The sequence below is a fragment of the Leuciscus leuciscus genome (genome assembly GCF_965113295.1).
Source record: "Leuciscus leuciscus genome assembly, chromosome: 1".
Lineage (NCBI taxonomy): Eukaryota > Metazoa > Chordata > Actinopteri > Cypriniformes > Leuciscidae > Leuciscus > Leuciscus leuciscus.
This window is the reverse complement of record NC_138725.1, coordinates 43,299,864-43,325,646: the sequence shown is the minus strand read 5'-3', so window position 1 is coordinate 43,325,646 and position 25,783 is coordinate 43,299,864. Positions and strand designations below refer to the sequence as shown.

General features: G+C 35.7%; 1 protein-coding gene and 1 long non-coding RNA gene across 2 annotated transcripts; one reads left to right on the top strand and one right to left on the bottom strand.

Annotated features, from left to right (window-relative positions):
* Positions 1-1,725: 1,725 nt before the first annotated feature.
* Positions 1,726-20,939, top strand: LOC309496712 (vascular cell adhesion protein 1-like). The gene is made up of 9 exons (XM_082166833.1): positions 1,726-1,906; positions 2,365-2,628; positions 2,733-3,062; positions 3,276-3,510; positions 3,854-3,906; positions 17,018-17,281; positions 17,412-17,741; positions 18,019-18,261; positions 19,885-20,939. Exons 1-9 carry the CDS (start codon positions 1,843-1,845, stop codon positions 20,004-20,006), a joined length of 1,905 nt encoding a protein of 634 aa, XP_082022959.1. The 5' UTR covers positions 1,726-1,842; the 3' UTR covers positions 20,007-20,939.
* On the bottom strand, positions 8,392-15,075 carry LOC309514026. The gene is made up of 4 exons (XR_014211585.1): positions 14,322-15,075; positions 9,912-9,958; positions 9,211-9,305; positions 8,392-8,916 (listed from the first exon to the last, which is right to left on the bottom strand). It is a non-coding gene; the product is annotated as an uncharacterized lncRNA (long non-coding RNA).
* Positions 20,940-25,783: the final 4,844 nt, after the last annotated feature.

The following is a 25,783-nucleotide window of genomic DNA, read 5'->3' as shown; positions in this document are numbered from 1 at the left end:
GAAATATTTTGCAAATCTGCAATGGAAACAGCAAATTTCACCCGACGTAGAGGACACAGTATGTTTGGACAGAATACGAGACAGATTTCTTTATTAAATTCATAAAAGACAAAAGAATTACAGGAATACTGGATTCTAAGCCTCAAATAAATGCCACAATCAAGATCTGAAGCAGAAATGAGGGAGAAACAACCAGAAATATCTTGTATGTGCCGCTCACAAGTATAAGGGTCTTTCCTTGCCATTAATGATTGGATAACACACAAACATCTCCTTACATAATAATCATAATAATCCTAATAGTGGCCAGTGCAGTGGCTGGGATATACATAAACCTACCAATGTCCGTTGCCATGATTTTTGGAATGACTTATCGCGCAAGTCGCATAACATCGGTTAATGGAAACGCCGTCATTTCGCAATAGTTTTTTGTCAACATTTAGAAAAAATGCAAAAGTTTTGCGCAAATCTCTAATGGAAACGCGCCTACTGTTAATTCTTTCTCTCCTTTTTATCTGGAACTCTCTGTTTCTCTTTTTTCTTTGCTCCTCCACTGACAGTTTTTGTCTAGCCATGTCTTCCTACAGTACAGATAAAAACAATTATTTTTATTAAAGCTATTATATGGCATTTGGGTAAAGATATTTTAAGTCAATCAACATGTATACTTAGATCATATTATCATGGTATGTAGTTGTTATAAATTACTTTTGGAGCACTTTTCCACTCCGTCAGCTTACATGTTAACACCGTTAGACAAAATATCTGACAGAGTTGACATGATTTGATGACAGATTTTGAAAAGCTGTTGTTAATGTATAAAATAATGCAATGTTCACTTTAAGTATTTTGTGATATTTTATTAGGCCATCCAATTAACCTGATATTCATATTTGGGCATTTTGGGCATTTTAAAACCCTTTTTAAATGAAACAATTTATTGTTTTCTAAGGCAAATTGTAACATTGTTTTGTCCCTTATTTCAAGAATCAGTGATCAGTGTCAGAATCAGTGACATACATACATGCATACATACATACAAACATATAAATTGTAGGTAACAAATGTGTTTAATAATACAGTAGTCAACATTTGAAGTGGATCAAAGTTCTAAATGAATTTCGAGCAATAGCCTACCCGTTCTTGTCTTAGGACAACTTTGATGAACTTTTTTGATCCACTTTGATCCACTACTGTACATGCTGCGTCATAAAAGTCCAACTGAGGAGGGGCCAACGAAGGCCAACGAGGAAGCTCTGGTGGAAGGAATCCTAAACTGATCCAAAAATTGTGTTGTGGATGAAAATTTACAGTTGATGTCAGTCAGATGTTTCTGGATTTTGTCTGTTCTATCCTGCAATTCCCACAGGTGGGCGCTGTGTGCAATAAAACAGAAGCTTTTTTTCAGGCCAAGGACCCTTGGAAAAAAAAAACTTAAGAGAAACTTAAGATTTTATTTATTTATTTATTTATTTATTGATGTAAAATTTCTGTGAGAGCATCAAATTATGAACCAAAAATACCGCGAGCTATAACAGTGTCTCATCTGCAGATTCCCTGGTTATCTGGTTAGGGTAATACTATCATTTCAAGGATTCAGGTTATTTCTAGATTTCATTTTGTTTCTGAGTATGTTTTGCAGTCATCCATTATTACGTAATGTTCCTGAGTTCAACCCAGTGGAATTTCCTCTCAAAATGGTTTATGGGTGGGGTTAGTTATTTTTTTGTTTCACTATTGCGTTGCTCGAGCTACAGCTATTCAGTCACAGACTTGCACTCTGAGTTACAGTGATAAAGTTGGGTCTTATTTACAGTATTTTCTGATCAATAGTTTTTCAATATGCTTCAACATTTCTTTGGACTTTTTTATCTCTTGGCAGTTTCACAGCTTTTGAGTTTCACAGGTTTGTATGTTGACTTAATTCTTTCTTTTATTATTCCGATGCATCTGGAATGAGATTAAATATGTTTTAAAGTTTAGCTTTTACTTTATTGTGGGCTAAATTAACAAAGTTGGGAGTGTTAAATTAATTTCTGTTCAGTTGACATGTTTGATTTTGTACTAGCCGTGCCAAAAGTTGTCTTTCTACTGTATTAGTAAAGCTTTTTTGTTGCATATGACAATAGATGGACTTTTACAGAAACCCATTACATTTTTCACTAGCTATTAAGATGTCATGGTCCCAACTCTATAAAATACAAAACTCTAGAGGCCTATCATGGACCAGTGTTCAGTTTGCAGGTCTTAGTGACTCTTAGAAAGTTATTTCTGTGTCTGTTTGTAATCCAATACTTTAGTGATGCTATTCTGTGTTGAATCTTCACCAGTTTTAAATCACATCCTTCTCAATGTGTTTAACAGGTTCACATGCTGATGGATGTCCTCTTCAGATCAACCCACAGAGAGTTATTGTGAAGTACGGCGGTTCTGTCTCAGTCGACTGCAGCACTTCTGTCCAGCATAAAGGGTTGGGATGGGAATCCAGTGAGGGACCAGTGCCCATGACCAGAGACAGTCTGATCACATGGAGAGTGTCAGAACTGAGAGAATGGGACATAGAGCCATCCTGCTACATGAACTATAATAAGACACAGTGTACAGTGACTCTCCCAGTGACTATTTACAGTGAGTTTCTCTGTTATTGATATTTTTATATTTTCATTCTTAGAAATGTCTTATGTATGTACATTCATGACTGCAGATATCAGTGTGTAAATCTTCCTCCACAGAGACTCCAGACAGTGTGTCCATTAGCACTGTGAATCACAACGGACCAATGATGGAGGGAAACCAGTATGAGCTCCAGTGTGACGTTCTCAATGTGGCTCCTGTTCAGGATCTCACTGTCAACTGGTACAAAGGACAGACTCTGGTGGATCAAACCATCTTCACTGACACCATCAAGACTCCAGTCAATAAAACATCTAAACTCCTGATCCGTCCAGTCAGAGCTGATGATGGAGCTCAGTACTGGTGTGAAGCAAAGCTGGAACTGGGAGAAGAAGGACCTCAACCTCCTCCAACAGCCCCATCAGAAACACTCAATGTTGAAGTTTACTGTAGGTTTACTTATTGCTAAGCTTGCAAAATTTGATTAAATTTAATTCAGTTTATACTTTCTGAAGGGTCTTCTAGCATGAAGGATGTGCAACTGTCATATTGCATCATGCAGAGTTTTGTATATTAACTGAGATCATTTGATAAATATTGCATATTATGAATTAACATAAATATGTTTCAGTTGTGAAAATATGTTCCTCTGTCCTCCTCAGATAAACCAAAACACTCCAGTTCAACAGAGACCATATATATAAATGAAGAGCTCACACTAAACTGTAGAGTGAAGGCAAACCCGGCTCCTACGTACTCATGGCACTCAGAACATCTGAAAGAGACGATCAGATCCTCAGTGCTCCGGTCCTCCACACTCAGTTCAGGAATCTACATGTGCATCGCCACAAACTCTCAGGGAACAGACAGCAAAGTGTTCATCCTCAAATCTACAGGAGGTGGGTTATAAATGAAAATAAAATTGCTTAAAATTTTGCTTATATTTGAATAGGATTTTATAAATGTTCATTAAGACATTTTGCAATTTAATTTCTTTTTATTTATGTAGCTCAGTCCTTTTGCTCTCATTGAAAATGAGGAAGGAATCTGAGGGCACATTTGTGAAATATCTGATGACTTACTTATATATGACAAAAACTCTTTCTGGATGTCGGGTCGGTGTTTCTTCAGCAGCTCCAGCACTGCTCTTCTCTCTTCTGTAACTGTAGACAGGGATTGAGCTTTGAAAACATTGTGTGTGTGTTTCTGTTTGTACCAGACACAGGTCTTCTTTCACAGGCAGTCGTCCCACATTCTGGAATGTTCTTATCTTCTCCCAGCTTCTGGTTGCATGCAGATTTATTTTTTTAAATTAATGGACAAAATAAATAAGCACATTGAAATCTCAAAAAAAAAAAAAAAAAAGGTAAATATGATTGCCTTAACCCAATGTTTTGTATGTTAATATATCATTTGTTTTCATTTTTGATACCATTTATCTGTCAAAATACATGTGACACATAACATTGAATAACTTTTTTGAAAGTAATATTTAGATTTTAGGTTTAAATGTATGTATATCATAGGTTCTTTAACTGTTCACTCTGAAGTTTAGAACTGTTTTCCTGTCAGTCTGTCATTTGTATTAAAAAACAATATGTTACTTTTATATGTGTTGATGTCTAGTGTAAAATATGGATCTGAAATGGAAAAAAACAACTGAGAACCACTGATGTACATGACATCAAGTAAATGATAAAATGTAATGTTTTTGACATTATTGTTTTCTAACAGCAGTATTCTAGTATATTTGATTGTTTGTCATCTTGTAATGCCTCAATTAAAGGTATTGAGTATTAATCATTCATTGCTCAGGTCATCTTTTAAATTTCTTCTGTACTCTGTGAATGTGATGTAACGAATTAGCTCTATGAAATATTAATAATCAATAATAACTGATTATAATTGATTTTGAATATTTGGATCAGTTCATATAATTAACTTAATGTAATAAAATTAATATTAAAATCAACCCACCTGTTCACACTCGGCGTTAATTGTTTATTAATTCTAAGAAATATTCATTTCCGGGAAGCAAAATGTCTTTCTTACTGTACAGTACTAAGAGCCTTTAGTCAGAATCTAAATCGTAAAGTAAACTTTGTTGCAAGTGTGGCAATTAGAGGTATTAGTTTTTAGTATAACCAAATCCAGATAGCACGGACTACGCCACCTTGGGAATTGCACCCAAGGAAATATTAAAGGAACCCAGGTTCGGTGGTGCAGAGAAAAGACAGAGTCGTATCATCAAATAAACAAATACTTTTATTTGTGAGGAAAATATTCTACTGGCATCATTTATTCATCGTGTAAATCACTGACAAGTTTATTATAATAGGATATATCAATCGTTAAAAGAGCATTCCTCTCAACATGGCTGATTCAAACACTGAATCACATTAAACAAAACATCACAACAGAAATTAATGGAGCGTCCCCACAAAATAAAAACAGAAAATAATAAATACAGAAAGAATATAAACTACAAGGCTAAAGTTTACTTTAGGGGTGGCAAGCTAGCTGTAAACGATTGTGCTCTCAACCATTTATGTGTGCACGGCAAACCAAATAGGAAGAGGTGCTCGAACCCTGGTACTCTCACAACAAATGTGTTCACCCAGGTGACTAGCCTCCCCCTCGGTACACTCAGCCTTGACTCAAACCAAAAGAAAAAAAGAAAGATTAGTGGGTGCGATACAAATACAAACATCACAATCACATCAGACACAAATATGATGGACCAGATCAGTTGGTGCACGGATAATGATCCGTCCTACCTCGTCGAGGACCCCGAAATACTCAACAAGGGTTAGATTGACACTACACGCTGATATACAATTACACCACACGGCCACTATGGCCCAAATCACACTGGTCAACCCAACATCATTAAAAAAATAACAAAATAACCCAAACCATAAAAATGAAAGCAAAACAAAACTCAAAAACTGATATCTAGTCACAAAAAAACAAAGGAAATAACCTAATCATGAAAAACAGCAGCACGACCTGAGTTAACCGTCACGTGGTACGCGAGACTGCAAAACAAAACATAACAGACAATGATTTACTCCAATCAAAAGATACAAAACATTCACTAAAGCATACATACCACACGAGAATCACACATGTCACGAGGTCAGGATGCACTCGCAAATGTTCTCAACATTCCATGAGCGCTTGACGCAACTCCCAGGGAACGCCGCCGAGACGGCTACAGCCATCACTTCAAAAGGTAAAAACACTCTAAGCACTGTTAAAACCACACAAAACTGTACATAACCTCCGTCACTTACCTCGGCTAACATGACACCAGTAACGAGAAGAGGGGCGGGTATGACAAAGCCTACGTGTTAGGGCTTCCTGTTTACACACTTAAATACACCGGCCCTAATTACCTCATCCACCCATTACCATATAAGGGTAACGAACACAAAACAAAGGAGAGGGAAATTCCCTACTACTACACAAGCAGAGAATCAGAACCAAATACGTATTGTGCACAAGTTTTATGAACTAAATCACAGACATAACTAATCTAAACACGCAAACATACATGCATAGGTAAAATGGTGAGTGAGAGAATGGAAACGGAAGCAGGAAATGGAACTATAGATAAGATCCATTTAACTATGAAAAGAACCATCAGCTTATAATTTTCAGAGCGCCTCATTAAATTGATACTTGCATGGTCTGTGCAAGAGAGGTTTTCTCTCTCCATGAGCACATGGCTGACCACATGTAGATTGTGACTTGCCGGCCCTGAGCTAGAAAGGCCACGCAGGCAACCAAGGAGTGAGGAAGTCGAAGATGGTTGCCCATTCAGTGATGGTAAAGTTGCAGTTTTCTTCTGAGTTGGTTTGAAGAAAATACAGTCTGACTCTGTTGGGAGAGTGAAGGCATAGCAGGCTGTGGTTCCCCACAGACATCAACTTGAAGAAGCAGCAGTGAAGGCCAGAAGAAGAGAAGAGCAGGGTCACTGTGAATTCGTCTCTAATAAAGCCTGAGAAAGGTCCCGCCTCTCCGGGTTTGCTTGACCAATGAGAAGGGTGGAATTTCCAATCAGGAAAATTCCTCTGTGGTTGATTTATGAATCTTTGTTTTAAGCGTGCTCATTTGCATGTGCAGCTGGATTGGTTTCTGATGAAGAAACTAAGAAAGATTCTTGTCATACTAATATGTTGCGCAGCTATCGGCATATCATGTACACAATCATTTCGATCTTCAAAGTGCCAATTTATAGAGACCAAACATGGTATAGGTGAGGTTACATTGACCGTTGGTTCTATCATAAAATACACAGTATAAAAAAAAAAAAAATTGAATTAAAACCACTACACAAGACAGTAAATCATTCACACAATTTAAAAAGTGTGAATTAAATGTAATGTTTTCACCACTTAAGTGCATTTTATTTGTATTTAATTTCAAATGTATCACACATGAAGTTCATATTAAATGCAATTAGTTGAACTTTTGAATGCTTTTTTTAAACAACATAAATGGGACTTTAATACATATTAATAAGTACTTTCATAATTGCAAAAAGTGTATTTAAAATATAGTTAAAGTGTAGTTTAATGAACTGACAAGCAATTAATGTGAACTAAAATATACTTTAATGTCAGTTAACAATACACTTAAATGTGAATTAAGTGTAATGTTTTCAACAAAAGTATTGCATATTATATGTAATTGATTTCAAATGTATCAAAGATTATCTCAAATTAAATGCAATTAGTTGAAATTAAGAGTGATTTTTTGGGAACGACTTAAATGGGACTTTAATACATTTTTATATGAACTTTGAAATATGATAAAAGTGTACTTCCAAATATACTGACAAGCAATTAATGTGAACTAAAACATACTTTAATGTAATATACATGTACACTATTATATAATTAAATACATTTGTAATTGAAAAAAAAAAATTTATAATAAAAGTTGCAATTTATTTCAAATAAAAAAAATCTTAACCTAGTTACAATCAACACAAATTCAATTTAAAACCCTCTATGTACATTTACTGACAAAATCTAAAATAAATACATAAAAACCTGTTGATGCACAAGAAAAACCAAAGAAACACTATACATAAACAGTTACAACACTTTAAAGGGATAGTTCACTTTAAAATGAAAATTGTCATCACTCACCCTCAAGTTGTTTCAAACCTGTATGAATTTATTTCTTCTGCTGAACACAGAGGAAGATATTTTGAAAAATGTCAGTAACCAACCAGTTAACTGGTCCCATTATCTTAGTAGGAAAAAAAAAACTATGGAAGTCAATACTATGGAAGTCAATGGGATCAGTTAACTGAGTAGGCTATATGTGACCCTGGATCACAAAACCAGTCTTAAGTAGCACGGGTATATTTGTGGCAATAGCCAACAAAACATTGTATGGGTAAAAATTTTTGATTTTTCTTTTATGCCAAAAATCATCAGGATATTAAGTAAAGATCATGATCCATGAAGATATTTAGTAAATTTCCCACCTTAAATATATAAAAAAAATATTTTTGTGAGTGGATGCAGCACAATCGCCTATAGAAATGGACAACTTTAAAGGCGATTTTCTCAATATTTCGATTTTTCTGCACCCGCAGTTTCCAGATTTTCAAATAGTTGTATCTTGGCCAAATATTGTCATATCCTAACAAACCTAATATCAATGGAAAGATTATGTATTCAGCTTTCAGATGATGTATAAATCTCAATTTAAAAAAAAAATACACATAAGACTGATTTTGTGGTCCAGGGTCACATATGATGAAAATTTTATATTTTAAAGTGAACTATCCCTTTAACTCTCATTTAGAAAGAGTCTGGAGGACAATGACGCTAATTATGCACAATCATTTTCTCCCTCATACAAAAGTACCAAATCTATCCATCACAGAAAACATTTAGCATTTTTACATTTTCAGAAAACATAATTCTGTATGATTTATAAGATTGTTTCCATGTAATTTTACTAATACATAAATTAATATTAACAAATGAGACCTAATTAAAGTGTTACCAAACCTTGTTAATTTTAGCTCTTAAACCTTTACATAGCACCAACATTAAATAGGACAAAATGCTTACTCCAGCATTACAGTGAATATAAGTTTGTCTAAAAACAAAACAAAAACTGAAGAAATCCAAAGGCACAAACACAAGAAAACCAAAATCATGTCACCAAATTTTTTGAAGTTGTTGGAAAGTGCTGTTTATGTCAATGTCCCAGGTGCTCTCCAAAGTAAATGTGAATGGAAATGTTCCAAAGAGGCAGGAAAGTCAGAAAAAATACCTTGAGGAAAAAAGAAAACAAAAAAGAACAAAAGAAAAACATTTGTTTATAAAACAGATCCAGTCCATTATTATATTTGGCTCAAATGAATGAAAGTGATACAGTTGCGCTTTAAAGTTTATATACACCTTGCAGTATCTGCAAAATGTTAATAATTTTAGCAATAAGACGGATCACAAAAATGTATATGTTCTCTTTTTATTGAGTAGTACCCTGATGGAGCAGTTTATTCAGCAAAGCGTACGTAAACTTTTGACTGCTAACTGTTGATGAATGTGTGATGTGATGAATTACCTCAGTCATCAGGGTCACATCGTAGTGCTGGGCAAGGTTCTAATTCCCACAAACACCAGGATTCCACTGACCACGCCATCTTCACTGACACTGGGCTTAAAGGACAAATCCAGTGAAAAATGAACCTAGGGGTAATTAACACATGGTGTTCATGACTCGATTAGTCGAGACTGTTTTCCAAGATGGATCCTGCATGTAAACGCGTAATGTACTGTCTTTATAAAGTATCTTCTTATTAAACTGTCTGTACACTTACAAAGTTCTCAATGCTTCGGTTTGCATGTATGGACCCTCATTATGCTACCGTGTTAGTGTGAGACTATTTTGAGCCTTGTTAGTGGTATTAACTAGCGATTTACTTTTACTTACTCTGTGCCCCATATACTATTGTTATGAGCTAATCTGTTTTTAAAGATAAAACACTTTATATTCGATTATCATGAAAACGCATCTCAGGGAACGATCGACTCGGTAACCATGTGTTAATTACCCCTAGGTTCATTTTTCACTGGATTTGTCCTTTAAAATGATTAAAAATAGAGAACATTTGTATTGCTACTTTACAGGGAATTAAACATAACTATCAATTACAAAAATATAGATAAATGACCCATGCAAATTGAGAAAGGTCATCTTGAATTTTAAGCTTGCCGCACATAGCTATCTTCATGAAGGATGTTCCTCTAGTCTAGGTTATTTACCACGGTTGACACAGCAATGCTGCAGCCTTCTTCCTTTGGTTTGTTACCTGTTCCCTGTAAATATATTATGATTATAGCGGCATATGTAAATGCACATGTGGAAAAGATAGAAAAGATTCAAAGCATTTACAAGCTTTATAAGGATAGTTAGTGACTTGATAGTAGTGTTTTATCTAGAGATGCACCGATTGATCGGCTGGTGACCGGAATTGGCCGATTTTCACGTGATCGGCCGTGACCGGCGACCGGCCGGTCAGTCTGACAAATGCCGATTTTATGCCGGTCAAATGCACTCGGGCGCAGCATGATTAGCATCGCGCAACATCAGCATCACACGTGCACACGGAACACGTAGGAAACCTCGTGAATTACGTCCGTTCAGACCGCAAACGCGTATTTTTTTCCGCCGTGCATTAGGGCTGGGCAAAAAAATCGATTTTTCGATTAATCGTTTTTTAAAATGTGGTCGATTCAAAATCGATTCTCAAACGCCAAGAATCGATTTTTTTCCATCTTTATGTATTAGTTTTCCTCCACTGTTCATAGGCTTGCAAACTCAATTTTATAGCTAATGCTGTGAGATTTTATGGTAGTTTTATCTAAATCATAAAATAACCTCAATTAGTGCTGCACGTTTAATCATATCGCAATCGCTATGACAAGCCTAGCCTATACGCAATTAGGCTATATGACCAAAATGCTGCCAAAATGCTGTCGTGACTGTGACAGAAAAACTTGCGATGATATCGTGCGTGCGCACAAGACAGCACAGAATAGAATTATCTTTCGCGCTTGAACGAAGAACACACACAATTATGCCAAAATTTATTTTTGTCGAGTATCTTTATATCATAAGAGCAGTCTTATGACGAACGTGAAGAGTTGTGCCTCGTGAGAGAATGAGTCCGCGTGTGAGTTCCGCGTCTCTGTCAACAGAGGCTGGTCTTAAAGGGACAGTACACTGTAGCCACTAATTATCTCTGTCATTTAAGTTAATCAAAGAACAAAGAGAACAGAGAAAAACACTCACTGCTCTTGAATAAAGAACTTTTGTAACTTTGATTAGTCAATATATAATTTATAATTAATGCAACACAGACTGTTTGATAATTTTATTCAATTTCTGTATGGCCTAGCTGTTAGACAGGAAGGGCACATATTATATTATATTATATGCAACGTTTTTATATGTGGGTTTATGTGAGGATTGTTAACCTGTTTGATCAAGACATGCGACTGTTCTGACTTGTCCAATTTTCAGCATCAATTTTTCATCTTGCATCAAAATCCTAACTAAACTAAACTAAACTAAACTAAACTAAACTAAACTAAACTAAACTAAACTAAAATCCTGTCTATTCATTGTGTGCATTTGAAATATAGAGTTGGGTTCTGTTTTAATGTACCCAAGTGTACCTAAAATAAAAAGAGTTTAATATACAGGTTTGTAGCTCTTAATTTCTTTTTATTAATTAAACACTTGAAAACTTGTTCACTTTTTTTTCTTTTCTTTTTCTTTTTTTAATAAATATAGGATTTGTATTTAATATTCATTGAGTGAGTCGAATCGAAATCAATTTAGAATCGAAATTGGAAAAATCGAATCGAGAATCGAAATCGAAAATCGAATCGAGAATCGAAATCGAATCGAATTAGAGCTTGCGAATCGAAATCGAATCGAATTGTAACATCTGAATCGATACCCAGCCCTACCGTGCATGTTAATCAATGAGTGCATTCAAAACAGGAGCGTGAGCAGCGAGTGAGCGTCAAGCAGGAGCGTCGCGAGCAGTGAAGCGCGTGTTTCGGTGTCGTGTCTATTTGCTGCACTGATCACGCTCAATTAAAGGGAAAGCACACTTTTGATGGACAAAATAGCCTTAATAGGGTTTCACAAAAAAAAGTGCCCAAAATGCACAGAATTTGCGTGTTTTAACAAGAACTGGAGTAGGCTATGTCAGAAAACAAACTAGTTATCTAGTTTGACTAATATTTATATAAAATGTACCCATTTAAACTTGTTTTATTATTCTGTTTGTACAAGTGATTGCAATAGGCCTGTGTGTGTGTGCTTTGAGAAATATCTTTATACTACAAGGCTATATTTATTTTATTTTTTATTTATATGTTATTTTATTGCCATTCCCTGTTTTCATAAAGATGTTTAGTTTGCTAAATACATATATAAAAAAATTATTGGATATTGAATGTGAAAAGGAAATGGTTCTTCCATAACACTGCACTTGTGTGTGAATTACCCACACCTGGAGTAATTTCTATAGTTCTATTTTATAGCGTTTATCTGTTCAAAAAAATATGTACTATGCAAATTGTAAAATGTTCTATTGCAGAGAAGATATAAAATAAATATTTGTGTGTGCTGTAAAGTGGTTAGAAAAAATTCAATCGGAATCGGCTAAAATCGGTATCGGCAGGTCAAACTTAATGAAAAATCGGAAATCGGAATCGGCCCAGAAAATTGTAATTGGTGCATCTCTAGTTTTAGCTTGATCAAGGTGTGCTGTCTTGGCAATCAGGGGCGGACTTTACCATTAGGCAAAGGTCGGCAATTGCCTTGGGCCCCGAGCTACCTAGGGGCCCCCAAAATGCCCCATTAACTTATGCTTAATTTTTTTTTTTTTTTTTTTTTTTTACTTTTCTCAAATTATATATTTCTAAAACTCCATTTGCAAAAATGGCATCAAATCATTAGTCGCAGAAAGGAGGGGGCCCCCCACCTCACTACATTGGACTATTCCATTATCTTACGCATCTGCGAAAGTGACAAGCCTGTATTGTGACAAAAAACTGACAGAGAAAAAGAAGTGTGACAGAGTGTAAGGAGTAGTAGAGTAAAAATGAAGCGAAGCTACCCAAGCGGTGCTGAAAAAAGGAGGACAAATTGCCGAATAAGGTAACAAACTTGTTTTGTGATGCCCGCTGACAATGACAACAACGCTAACGATACAGGAACTACACAAACAGAGCAAGATGAGTCTAAACGTGAAAATGAAAAGTTTCGAAGTTACCCAAGAGTCTCAAATAAAAGAAAAAAAAGACTCGGATACTGTAAGTATTTAGGAAAGCTGCTAACGATGACAAACTTTTTTATGGCTAGGAACAACAAACGTCCAACGCACAGAAAAATCGTGAAGCAAAACAGAGCAGTTTAAATTACTTATGATATGAAAAATCTCAGCTCTCGGTTTCTGTCAATTCTATTACGAAATTCAAACAATAAATACCCTTTGGAGCTTGTAATGTGACGTGACCGATCCCTAGAGGCACGTGAACTGATCATCTTCGGTAATAACTTACCAAAATGTAGTATATTCCTTATTCATAAATAATATCGACCAATCAGTGTTTTTCAACCGTGGAAAGAGGTAAAACAGCTGGAGAACAATCGTCACATAACGTTACCTCAGGAAAGCCATTTAATTACCATAATATAGGCTATAGCATGTTAGTTGACTAGAAAAATAAGATATAAAGAGTATTTAGCTAAATATGTGTAGCCTACTATATTACTTATTTAGTATATTGTTTACTAAAACGCATTATGTTCATAGTTTTTTTTTTCTTGAGAAAAATTAACGTCTATCTTGTGTACCTAATATGTATCTAAATGAGCCAGTATTGAATCAAATCACAAGAATTGAATCGAAATTTGTCAAGCAAAAATAAAATAAAAACAGAGCTTACCAGAAATTGTACCATGTAAACATTGTGACGTTTCTGTTTAGGTGTGAATAAGAATAAGTGTATGCAAGGTTTAAAGGGGAAGCTTTATTTCTCCTCTCCAACCTTTACCTGCCATTCAGTCTGTAAAAAAAAAGATTTTTAAAGGTGCAGTGTGTGATTTTTAGACGTCACAATATGTCGATCTTCATAGAAGGGGGTTCCCGCGGTTATGTAGGCCTAGATATAAATGACTCATTCTAAGGTAATAAGAACATAACGGTTCATTAAGTAAGGTTTTTATGCACTGAAAACATAGTTATATATTGCATTTATGTCAATAGATCCTCAGAAATATGACACATTGCACCTTTAAAGATCGGATGGGGGGCCCATACATACCTTCGCCTTGGGCCCCCAATTTGCTAAATCCGCCACTGTTGGCAATACATTTTGTACAGACTCTTGTAACGTTAGGCCTACATCTAAATGAGTCAAAAGAATATTTTATGCAAATAACGTTAACACAATTACAAATGACTGAACATGTTAGGCATAAGATCCTGATAAACAGATGTAAACCATACATTATTTAACATTCATTTTTCTTTCTGCAGCTGCAGGAAATCACATTTGACTGAGAAAATGCATCCGATCTTTATATGTATAGGCCTACATAACTTAATAAACCAAACACAATTTTAAAGTAAACTCATAATGAACACTAACCTTGTAACTGGAGTCAATTTGAATCGAATTAAACGCATTTCACAATCACTTAGCAGAGAGCAGATGTGAGGGCGCAGGCGCACACAGTTCCTACCAGCGCATTTTTCAAACTCTAGTGAAGTAGTGCGTCATCATGACGTAGTATTTCCGGCGCATGCACATTAAACATGTTCGTATATTTCATGCATGTTTAAATGTTATTTCCATAGACAGAATATAAAAGGGTTATTTCAGCTTTTCTGTTTAAGTTGAAGTTGTTCTAACTCATTGTGTTGTTAGACTCTGTAGCCTAAATTCACAAAACTTGACTCTTTCACCTAAGTCAATATTTTTGTTCAGTGTAGTGTAGTCTGATTATGATTAAATGTGTTTTTAATTGACTTAGAACAACATAATGATATTGAAAGTATTCTGTTCACAGTTGTAAAGTACAACACATTACTATTATGCTAAGACTCCTCTCATAAATTAAATTTTATTGTCAAATATTATGTATAAAACGGAAAAAAATGTCAACAATATGTTGTACTTGATTATAATGTATAAGCAAATGTATTGGAAAATACATTTCAAGTGCATTAATGCACACAGTATATATTATAGACTAAACAACACATTTAAAATACATTAACCAATTATTTTTGGACAACACACCTGAGTTGAAATTAAAATCAATTATTTTCCATGTTTTCCATAAAAATTCTTATTTTATTTAGGATATTAGTCAATACATCAAAATAAATTTCCTTTAATAACTTATAACTTTAACTTTAATAACTTTAAAACACTATAAAATCATAATTATTTAAAATGTTTAAGTAAAACTTAATTAGACTATTACAAAGTGCATTTTTAAAAAGTACACTTAAGTGTGTTTAGAAATATTGTCATGAAAGTGTACTTACTTTAAGTTAAGCTAGATATTATTACAAAGTGCATTTGTAAAAAGTGCACTTAAGTGTGTTAAGACATATTGTCATTAAAGTACACTTAAGTGGTCTTTAATTTTAATTATATTATATTATCTGAAAGTGCACTTTTTAAAAAGTATACTTTTATTATTTGAAGCACACAAAAAGTACGCTTTCAATACAAAAAGTACACTTTCAATACAATTAAGTACACTTCTTTTTCACAAGGATATGCTGATCGCCTTTCTGATATTATTGATTTTCTCAGAGAAGAATGAAGTAAACTCGCTGCATTTGCTGTCTGAGATTGCTGTCTTTTTTAGGCCAAGGACCCCTTGGAAAATGTTTTTAGAGAAACTTTAAATATATATATTTTTTGTTTTTGTATAATGTTACATTTCTTTGAAAGCAAATTATGAACCAAAGAAGGAATTCATGTGCCAAACAACATCAGTCTCATCTACAGATGTTCTGGTTATCTGGTTAGGGGAAACGTCATTATTCAAGTTATTTACAAGTATTCAAGTTCATTTAGTTTCATGTATGCTTCTGTCTTGCAGTCATCCATTAACTTGTACTCCAAATATTTTTTGGGTGGGGTTAGTTCTTTTTTATTATCAGTATTGCCATGCTTGAGGTCTTCAGTCACAGGCTTGCACTCTGAGTTACAGTGATAAAGTTGGGTCTTATTTACAGTATTTTCTGATCAATAGTTTTTCAATATGCTTCAACATTTCTTTGGACTTCTTTATCTCTTGGCAGTTTCGCAGCTTTTGAGTTTCACAGGTTTGTATGTTGTATTAATTCTGTCTTTTATTCTTCCGATGCATCTGGAATGAGACTAAATATGCTGTAAATGATCATGACTTTGTCTCGGTCTTAAGACCAGAATAGGGAGTGTTAAATTAATTTCTGTTCAGTTGACATGTTTGAGTTTGTACTAACCCTGCCAAAAGTTGTCTTTCTACTGTATTAGTAAAGCTTTTTTGTTGCATATGACAATAGATGGACTTTTACAGAAACCCATTATATTTTTCACCAGCTATTAAGATGTCATGGTCCCAACTCTATAAAATACAAAACTCTAGAGGCCTATCATGGACCAGTGTTCAGTTTTCAGGTCTTAATGACTCTTAGAAAGTTATTTCTGTTTCTGCTTGTAATCCAATACTTTAGTGATGCTATTCTGTGCTGAATCTTCTAACACAAGTCAAGTCAAGTCAAGTCAAGTCAAGTTTATTTGTATAGCGCTTTTCACAATACAGATTGTATCAAAGCAGCTTCACAGTATTAAATTAAAATAATACAACAAAGTTTTTTTCAAGAGGAATTTATTGATTGATAAAATTAAATTAAATATCCCCAAAATATCCCCAACTGAGCAAGCCAAAGGCAACAGTGGCAAGGAACCGAAAAACTCCATCAAGTGACCTAATGGTGTCCTAAAACTCCATCAGGTGACCTAATGGTGTCCTAAAACTCCATCAGGTGCCTTAATGGAGAGAAAAAAAAACCTTGGGAGAACCCAGGCTCAGTCGGGGGCCAGTTCTCCTCTGGCATTTATGAGCTAGAGGCCGGATTGTAGTTTGAACTGTAGGATTATAAGAATGCCTGACTGAAGAGATGCGACTTTAATCTAGTTTTAAACTGGGAGAGCGAGTCTGAGCAACGGACAGTATCAGGAAGACTATTCCAGAGTTTTGGAGCCAAAAGTGAAAATGCTCTCCCTCCTTTGGTGGTTCTGGATATCCTTTTAAATCACATCCTTCTCAATGTGTTTAACAGGTTCACATGCTGATGAATGTCCTCTTCAGCTCAACCCACAGAGAGTTATTGTGAAGTACGGCGGTTCTGTCTCAGTCGACTGCAGCACTTCTGTCCCGCATAATGGGATGGGATGGGAAGCCAGTGAGGGACCAGTGCCCATGACCAGAGACAGTCTGACCACATGGAGAGTGCCAGAACTGAGAGAATGGGGCATAGAGCCAGCCTGCTTCATGAACTATAATAAGTCACAGTGTACAGTGTATCTCCCAGTGACTATTTACAGTGAGTAAATTGATATTGTTTGATATTGATAACAGATTCTCTGTTATTGATATTGTTATATTTTCTTTCTCAGAAATATCTACTGTACATTCATGACTGCAGATATCAGTGTGTAAATCTTCCTCCACAGAGACTCCAGACAGTGTGTCCATCAGCACTGTGAATCACAACGGACCAATGATGGAGAGAAACCAGTATGAGCTCCAGTGTGACGTTCTCAATGTGGCTCCTGTTCAGAATCTCACTGTCAACTGGTACAAAGGACAGACTCTGGTGGATCAAACCATCTTCACTGACACCATCAAGACTCCAGTCAATAAAACATCTAAACTCCTGATCCGTCCAGACAGAGCTGATGATGGAGCTCAGTACTGGTGTGAAGCAAAGCTGGAACTGGGAGAAGAAGGACCTCGACCTCCTCCAACAGCCTCATCAGAACATCTCAGCATTACTGTATATTGTAAGTATGATCCGTCAGTTTCTATTATTAATCTTTTAAGAACATCTATTGTCCAAATCAAGCAGATTTTAGCACTAACCATGTGACTCAGTGTCAAGTTATGTGGTGATAGGGATCAGATGCAACATTGAACTTTTTCTTATCAATTTTCTAAATTTGATCAATTTAGCTGAAAACTACTAAATTAAAATTAATGTAGATTAACATAAGAAATTTATGATGCCACATATGCAATGCAAAACCTCTTAAACTGTTTTTCTTTCACTCCTTCCTGCAGTTAAACCGATCATCAATGAGACCAAACTTCCCTCCATAGTGCCTGTGTTTCGAGGATATCCAGTGGTGATAGTTTGTGAAGCCGAGGGAAACCCAAAACCAACAATCAGCTGGAGTGTCAACACAAATAATATAGTTTATAGTGAAACTCTTACTATAACAGATTCAACACCTGAGGATCTGCACTGCATTGCGAGCAATTCAGTTGGCAGCACCATCAGACGTGTAAAAGTGTCTAAACAAGGTAACTGTGCATTTTTGTAACATTTTCCATTGTAAGTGAGAGACTCAGTTTAAAGGTGCACTATGCAGAATAATTTCTTTTTACAAAAATAAAGTATTTTTAAAGACTCATATAAAAGTAAAGCCTCTTAGCCATTACTAATGGTCCACTAGAAGTAAGGTGCGTTCAAGTCACTTTCGTCAGAGCAAGATGTCATTAAAATACAGCAAGGTTTTTATACTCAACTTCCAGAAAATGAAGAACAAAGAATGTGCTTTAGGTGTGTTTTGCTTTTTTATGTTTATAATTAATTTATGAAGCCACTGTCAACTTTTTCATTAGGCCTACCAGTACACACTAATATATTGTTATATTACAATGCTATTATATTTTGTGCAGGCATTTAGCTTACTATGCTGTAAATAAAAAAAGTCTGACAATATCACAGCTAAACACCTATATGGTATTCTGACACGTTTCTCACTGATATGCCCCCAACTCGTAAAATAGGGGTTTAAAAAAATCCTGAGCTTCCCATGCACTCATATTTACACTTTGTTGTGGCATTCATGCGTTCAATGGCAATATGATGTTCCTGGCATGACTTGATCTCGTCATTTATTGTCTGTATCTGAAGCTCGGGAAGCAAGTTGTCGTGTCGCGATACAAAAACAATTAACTAATGTTGCTTTAGCCTTATTAACCGCTATCTGTAACTACGCGCTACAATGTACGCTTCAGTACCATTATGTACCACTCTCCTCCGAGCTAAGCAAACTAATTAAACTAATTAATAATAATTTAAAACTAAATTGTAGGCTACGATATAATTACGGCAGCGCTGTGGATTATTTTCTCATTCAATATTCTTTAGGAGGCAGTTGCCTCCCTTGCCCCCTCGGAGGAAACACACACACACACACACACACACACACACACACACACACATTGTACAAACACAATAGATACACTTTCCTGCAGAGTTTACCTCCAGCCATGACAAAATTCACCTGCCATTAGCTTTCTAGTATTCCTGAAGACCTTGATTAGCTTGTTCAAGTGTGTTTGATTAGGGTTGGAACTAAACTTTGCAGGAAAGTGGATCTTGAGGGCCAGAGTTGCCCAGCCCTGCTTTGACTATATTCACACTTGTGATCTTGGCATTCAAAAATGACCAGGAAATTAATGGAAAATATGAAAATACAGATTTATTGTACCCTTATTGTACTCAATTTTGGTGGGTACAATCTACTAATCCCCCATGATTAAATAGTTCCAGATACTGTCAAATGTACGCAAATACAAACTGTAATAAAAGTAAGTAATTATGTCTAAAAAATACTCTAAGTAGGAAATGACGTAGGCTTAGGGCTATACAGGCATCTAGTACCATGGTATACATCTATACATTGGATATTAAATACATTTGCTCTATTTTTAACTTACTGTAAGTACTGTATTAAATGAAAATGAAAGAAAATATGATGATATTCTCCATTAGATATTAACAATAGCTCTTATAACAACCTTTTAATTATGTGATACTGTTCAATCATTTAACCACAAAATGAATTGTGTGCTAATGATTTTGAGTTTTATATTACTTATTCATTACCTGAACCTATTTTTCTTTTTCCTTTCTAGGCAAATCTCTGAACTACATTCTTAGTTTTGCTGCGGCATTTGCACTGCTTCTTATAATCATCGCATCACTTATCTATGTGTGGAGAAAGAAACAATCAACTGGAAGTTATCGCAGTCAGTAAAGCAGAATGAAATGTGTCTCTTCAGCAATGGATGCAAATGCTAAGATTGAACAGATGATACTGTATATTGAACATCATTCAGATCACAATGAATAAATACGTTCATTGAAAAAAAAAAAGCTGGTATAATGTGTAAAAGCTCATAGCAGCGTGTGCTGTCACATGCATGAATATGTGTCAGTGTCAAAAAAGATTTAAAAAAAAATAAATGTTTAAAACGTATCAAGTTATCTTATCACATGACAACAAAATGTTTTCCTGTATGTTGTTAATGCCATACTGACTTTTATTTGCTGTACAAAAGTGTTATCCACCATGTTGTGCGATTGTCAAAGTTGCCCGTGTGACAAGAAAAAGATCCCTTTGTGGTAAATAACTTAATACAGTTGTTAGAAATATTTATGCATAAATGCAGATTTTGAAAAACATCACCCCAGATTCACGCTTTAAAAACTGAGGTGATGGACAATCTCCAAAGCCAGAAATATGTGCTTTCTATGTTAGACAAATTTGACAGCACTTTTCATTGATGTACTTCTTCTTTAAACCTCTGTGTGACTTAAGTCTGTATTGACAGATACTAATATGCCTGTTTTATTCTTTTAATAACATAGGAGAAAAATGCTATACAAAAGGTTTCTTTCTTTCTTTCCTTCTCAAGCCTTTTAATGAGACTTAAAAACATTTATAAACTACTCTTAATTCAGAAAGTTATTGTATAATTAGATTTGCATTTCTGAATTGCTTAGATCCAAGTCAGGCCTGCCTAACTGACCGTTGTATGATATCAGCTTATAAAACAGCAAAATGCTTCTTTTTTTTTTATTAATAAAAATGGAAAATGCTTTCAGGACGTTTGTTTTCAGGAATATTGTTAATGATTGTTGATGTGTGGTGTTAATAATTTAATAAATGTCATGTCCTTCCCCTCCATTTTTTGAAGTTCTCTCACTCTAGTTCTCTCATTTTAATTATGAAACACTGCAATCAATTTGTATTTTATTGAAAGTGTAGGGATAGAGTAAGGTTTAGTGTTGAGGGTTTTTAGCTATAATTATAGGTCTATATTTGATTTTATAATTTCGTTTATTTACTAATAGGCCTAGCTGTTATTCCATACTTCTTAATATTCAAAAGCAAAACAAGTTAGCCATGCAGACAAACTTTAAATAAATAAATGTACTTGAAAAGATTGTTTCAGTCAATGACATCCTTGTTTCTTCACGGGAGACTGGTCCTTATTGGTCCATGGTTTGTATTGTGGGGTGCAGACAGACCCTTCTAGTCAAGTGTGTCCGACTGCATCCCACAGTAGTACAAACCACGCCCCTACAAATGACGCCCCAAGATTGTGTTTGTGAGAAATTAAATGGCTATTGTCTAGGTTAGATGTATTTGTTGGGGATGACCATAATTAACCGCTTAGCCGTTAACCGACAGTAAGAATTTTGACCGATTACTATCAGTTAAACTGTAACTTATGCAATGTAACTTATAAAACTCTACACATATTAGTCAAAATTGTGTTTGTTAGAAGGGTAAAGAACACATAGTTAAATATCAAATGTCCAGAATTCGAGTAAAAAAAAAAAAATCTAATTCAAAACTATATAAAATGCCACAATATTTCATTTTGAGAAATAGGCTACACTTGTATATAATTCAAATTTACACAATTCAAATTCAAATTGTTTTGTCACTCTGGCTCCATAGATATTCAGTCAAGCGTGCAGATGTAGCGTATTATTTTTTGTTACAAAATGCTAACTTGTGGTAAAAATGGTACAAAAGTTGTCACTGGGACAGTACCTTTTAAAAAGGTTTTAATATGTAACGTTTAGGGAACCGTGACAGCATTTGTGCCTTGTTTTCTGAGAGTGGAGGCTAATTAAAGGGAACCTACAGAACATTATATAATAGTTATTTTTAGGTTTTATTTTTTATAACCAAAAACTAACATTCCCAGAACGTTGCAGGGAAGTTTTCGTGACAATCTAAACTGAACCTGTACCTACAGAACGCCACTTAATGGTTATTTTTAGGTTTAATTTTTTATATATAATCGGAAACGAATTATATGAATTCTCAGTCATACTGAGAACAAAAAATCGTTAGCTGGACATGCATTTTATTTGTAAGCTACAGTCAGTCAGTCAAAAAACGCTAAATAAACACAGAGAGGTTTATGTTACTGCCACATTTTCGTTTCTATTCATTTTCTGTATTTTTATTATTATTACCGTTAAGTGCCACTAGGGGGCGCTGTAGCTTAAGTGAGTTTTGTATGCAGAGAAGAGGTTCATTTCCGTAGAAGAAGCGATCTCTCAAGAGAAAGAAAGATGTATGACTAAAGTGTGGTCACTAAGCTAAGTTTAAGAGAAATAAGATAAACAAAAGGAAGAAGAAAAAGACTAAAACTAATTCCTCTCTCGGTACTCAGCCAACGAGGTATGTTTTGTATGTTGTATTTGTCAAAATAGTTTTATCTGTCAAATTTCTTTCTTTAAGCTAATTATTGCTTGTACTGTGCTTTTAGTTTTCACGGTGTGTTTATGATCCTGACCAAGCTGGATTCAATAAATCCATCAGTATGAGAAAGCCACTTGTGTCTGTTGGTACCTGGAGGAATTACAGTGAAAACTCGGACTGATCTGCACGCGGGTGGAGGCGAGGCGGCATGATCAAAGGAGCAGCAGTCTTGCCACAGCGTGATCGGCACGTGCACATAGCGGGGAGCGCGCACGGGACCAAAGCACACGATTTGAAGAGCAACACTTTAAGATAAGGCCATAAGATGTGTGGACACTCATAAGTTAAGGGTTTGTCTAAACAAGGAAAACAAAACACAAGTTTAAGGTTGATTAATCAAACAGTGAAAAGTGAAAGTAACGTTTTGCTATTCCTAGTTTTTGTTTATTAAGCCACAGTGTAAGTTCTAAAGCACCTAAGTTTAAGCATCAGTACTTTTGTTTATTGGGCTATTTGTAACAGTAATGTGAATTCTGTATTTCATGTGAACAGTTTAAATGTGAATAACTCTTATTTGAATACGTTTTGGGTATATTTAAGTTGAGAGTAATTTAAGTTACATTTATATTACTGCATTAAGATTCAGTATTACATTTTATTTTATTTTGCCTTTATATTTTAACTGCCTGCAGTACAGGGGTGACTTTTAGTTAACGTAAACATTTTGCTGTTTAGTGACATGTGACAAGACGTTAAAATGACTGATCCAAATACACCACTAATTAGTGCAGACCCCCAGAGGCAGTCTGAAGAAACCCAATGTACTGATCTTAGTGAGCAGCAAGAATCAGTACAACTTAGAAGAAGTCAGAGAGTGAAAACACTCACAGAAAAGGGAAGAGAAATGCAGGATGAGAGGATTAAAGGACTCCAGCAAAGATTTAACTACAACTATGAAAAGTGGAAAACGCATGCAAAAGCATCTAAGCTACCCCTCTCTCAAACAGGACCCTTGAATAAAGACATACTTGAAGATATTATTGGTGATGTTAGAGGTCTTTGTGCAGATGTCACGAAAGTTTATGAAGAGTTACGTAAGCTCACCCCACCGGATCAGGAGTCACGTCGCAGAGTAGATCTGTGTGTGGAGATCTCAGGTTTCCTTGTGAATAAAGCAACCAGCCGATTGGAAGGAAAAGAGGAACAAGATTGGCCGGAAGCAGGCTCCCTCTTTCAAACTGCAAGCAGTAAGTCAAGCTCCTTCAACACCACTAAGAACTCATCTGAGCGTTCACATAGATCCTCTATAAAACATCAAGAAGCCGCAGCAGCGAGTCAAGCTGTTCTCAAAATATTAGAAGAACAAGAAATGGAACAGCAAGAGATAGAAAGACTAGAAGCTGAAGTAAGGAAAAAGGCAGTAGAACAAGAAACATTGATTAGACAAAGGCGCTTAGAAAGAGAGGCAGAAGAAATTAGACTAAGAATGCAGAGAGAAGCAGATGAAGCAAAGTTTAAGGCTCAACAAGAAGCAGAGTATGCAGCTTTGCAGAGAACACTTGATGAAAAGAAAAGAAAAGTACTGCACCTGGAAAAGGTCAAAGATCTAAAGGCAGCACAAGCAAGGATGCAGGTTTATGACCAAATGAGTGCAGCAGAAGCACAAAAGATTGATGTAACAAAGATTAACACAGAAATGAAAGACGCTGAACATGTAAGCTTCCCATCTCTGCTTGAACAAGTCATACCCCAAGCTGCTGCCACTCCTATAAGTGATGGTACATCAGATCTTGTTAAAGTGCTAGCAAGTGCACTAAGTGCTAGCCGTATCCCTGTTCCGGAACCTACTGTGTTTTCTGGGGATCCCTTAAGTTACAGTGACTGGAAACTGTCATTTCAAACGCTGATAGACCAAAAAAATATCCCGGACAAGGAGAAAATATTCTACCTTCGGAGATATGTGAGTGGACCGGCTAAGAGAGCGGTTGAAGGATGCTTCCTGCTTGGAACTGAATCTGCATATGCTGCTGCATGGAAGATTCTGGATGAAAGATATGGAAATCCTTTCACGATCGCAAAAGCCTTTAGAGACAAACTGCATGCATGGCCTAAAATGACCTCAAGGGACAGTTTTGAACTAAGAGACTTTGCAGATTTTTTGCGCAGTTGTGAAGCTGCAACAGCTCACATCAAGTCATTAGAGATCTTGAATGACTGCAATGAGAACCGAAAGATACTTTCCAAACTTCCAGACTGGCTTGCTGCTAGTTGGAACCGCAAGGTTATTGAAATTGAAGAACAAACAAATCAGTTTCCCACTTTTAGCCAGTTTGTTGAGTTTTAACGAGAGAAGCCAAGATTGCCTGTAATCCTGTTACATCTTTACAGTCACTAAAACAATGTGAGCCTAACAAATCAGACAAACCGAAACTTACAAAACAGAAAGAAATTGGAGTTAAAACACTGATGACGACTTCACAAGAAAAGATACAACTGGTATGTGTATTCTGTAAGAAACCTAAGCACAGTTTACACAAATGCAGAAGTTTTCTGGAAAAGACTGTGTCAGACAGAGTCAGCTTTATTAAGTCAGAAAGGCTATGTTTTGGTTGTCTCAAACCAGGCCATCATTCGAAGAGCTGTACCAACCGCAATATTTGTGAAAGGTGCAGTAAAGGGCATCCGACTTGTCTTCATGAAGATAGAGTTAAGGACAAAGGAGAACAAAGGCAACCACTAGCTAATCCAAATTCAAGTAACGGAAGGTCAAGTCAAAGCAACCGAGCTCAAGAACAAGTTACAGCCATGGCTACGACTAACCGAGTCGCAAGTCAAGAAAATAACACACAGACAGCTGCAATCATTCCTGTGTGGCTTTCATCTTCTACAAAACCCAAAGAAGTTCTTGTGTATGCCTTACTGGATTCGCAAAGCGATACAACCTTTGTTCTCAGTGAAGTTGCAAAGTTACTAGAGACAAACCAAGAACCTGTTAAACTAGAACTGTCTACTATGTCTTCCCAGACTACAGTTGTTCAGTCCGACAGACTTCAAGATCTTCAAGTTCGTGGCCTTAACTCAAGCAAAATAATCACTTTACCTCCTACATACACACGAGAATTCATTCCAGCCAACAAAGCTCACATTCCAACTAATGAAACAGCTAAAGCTTGGCCACATCTGGAACACCTTCAATCAGAAATCGCACCTTTGCAAGATTGCGAGGTAGGATTGTTGATCGGATACAACTGCTCACAAGCTCTTCTCCCGAGAGAGATTGTGTCAGGCAAGGAAGGCGAGCCATACGC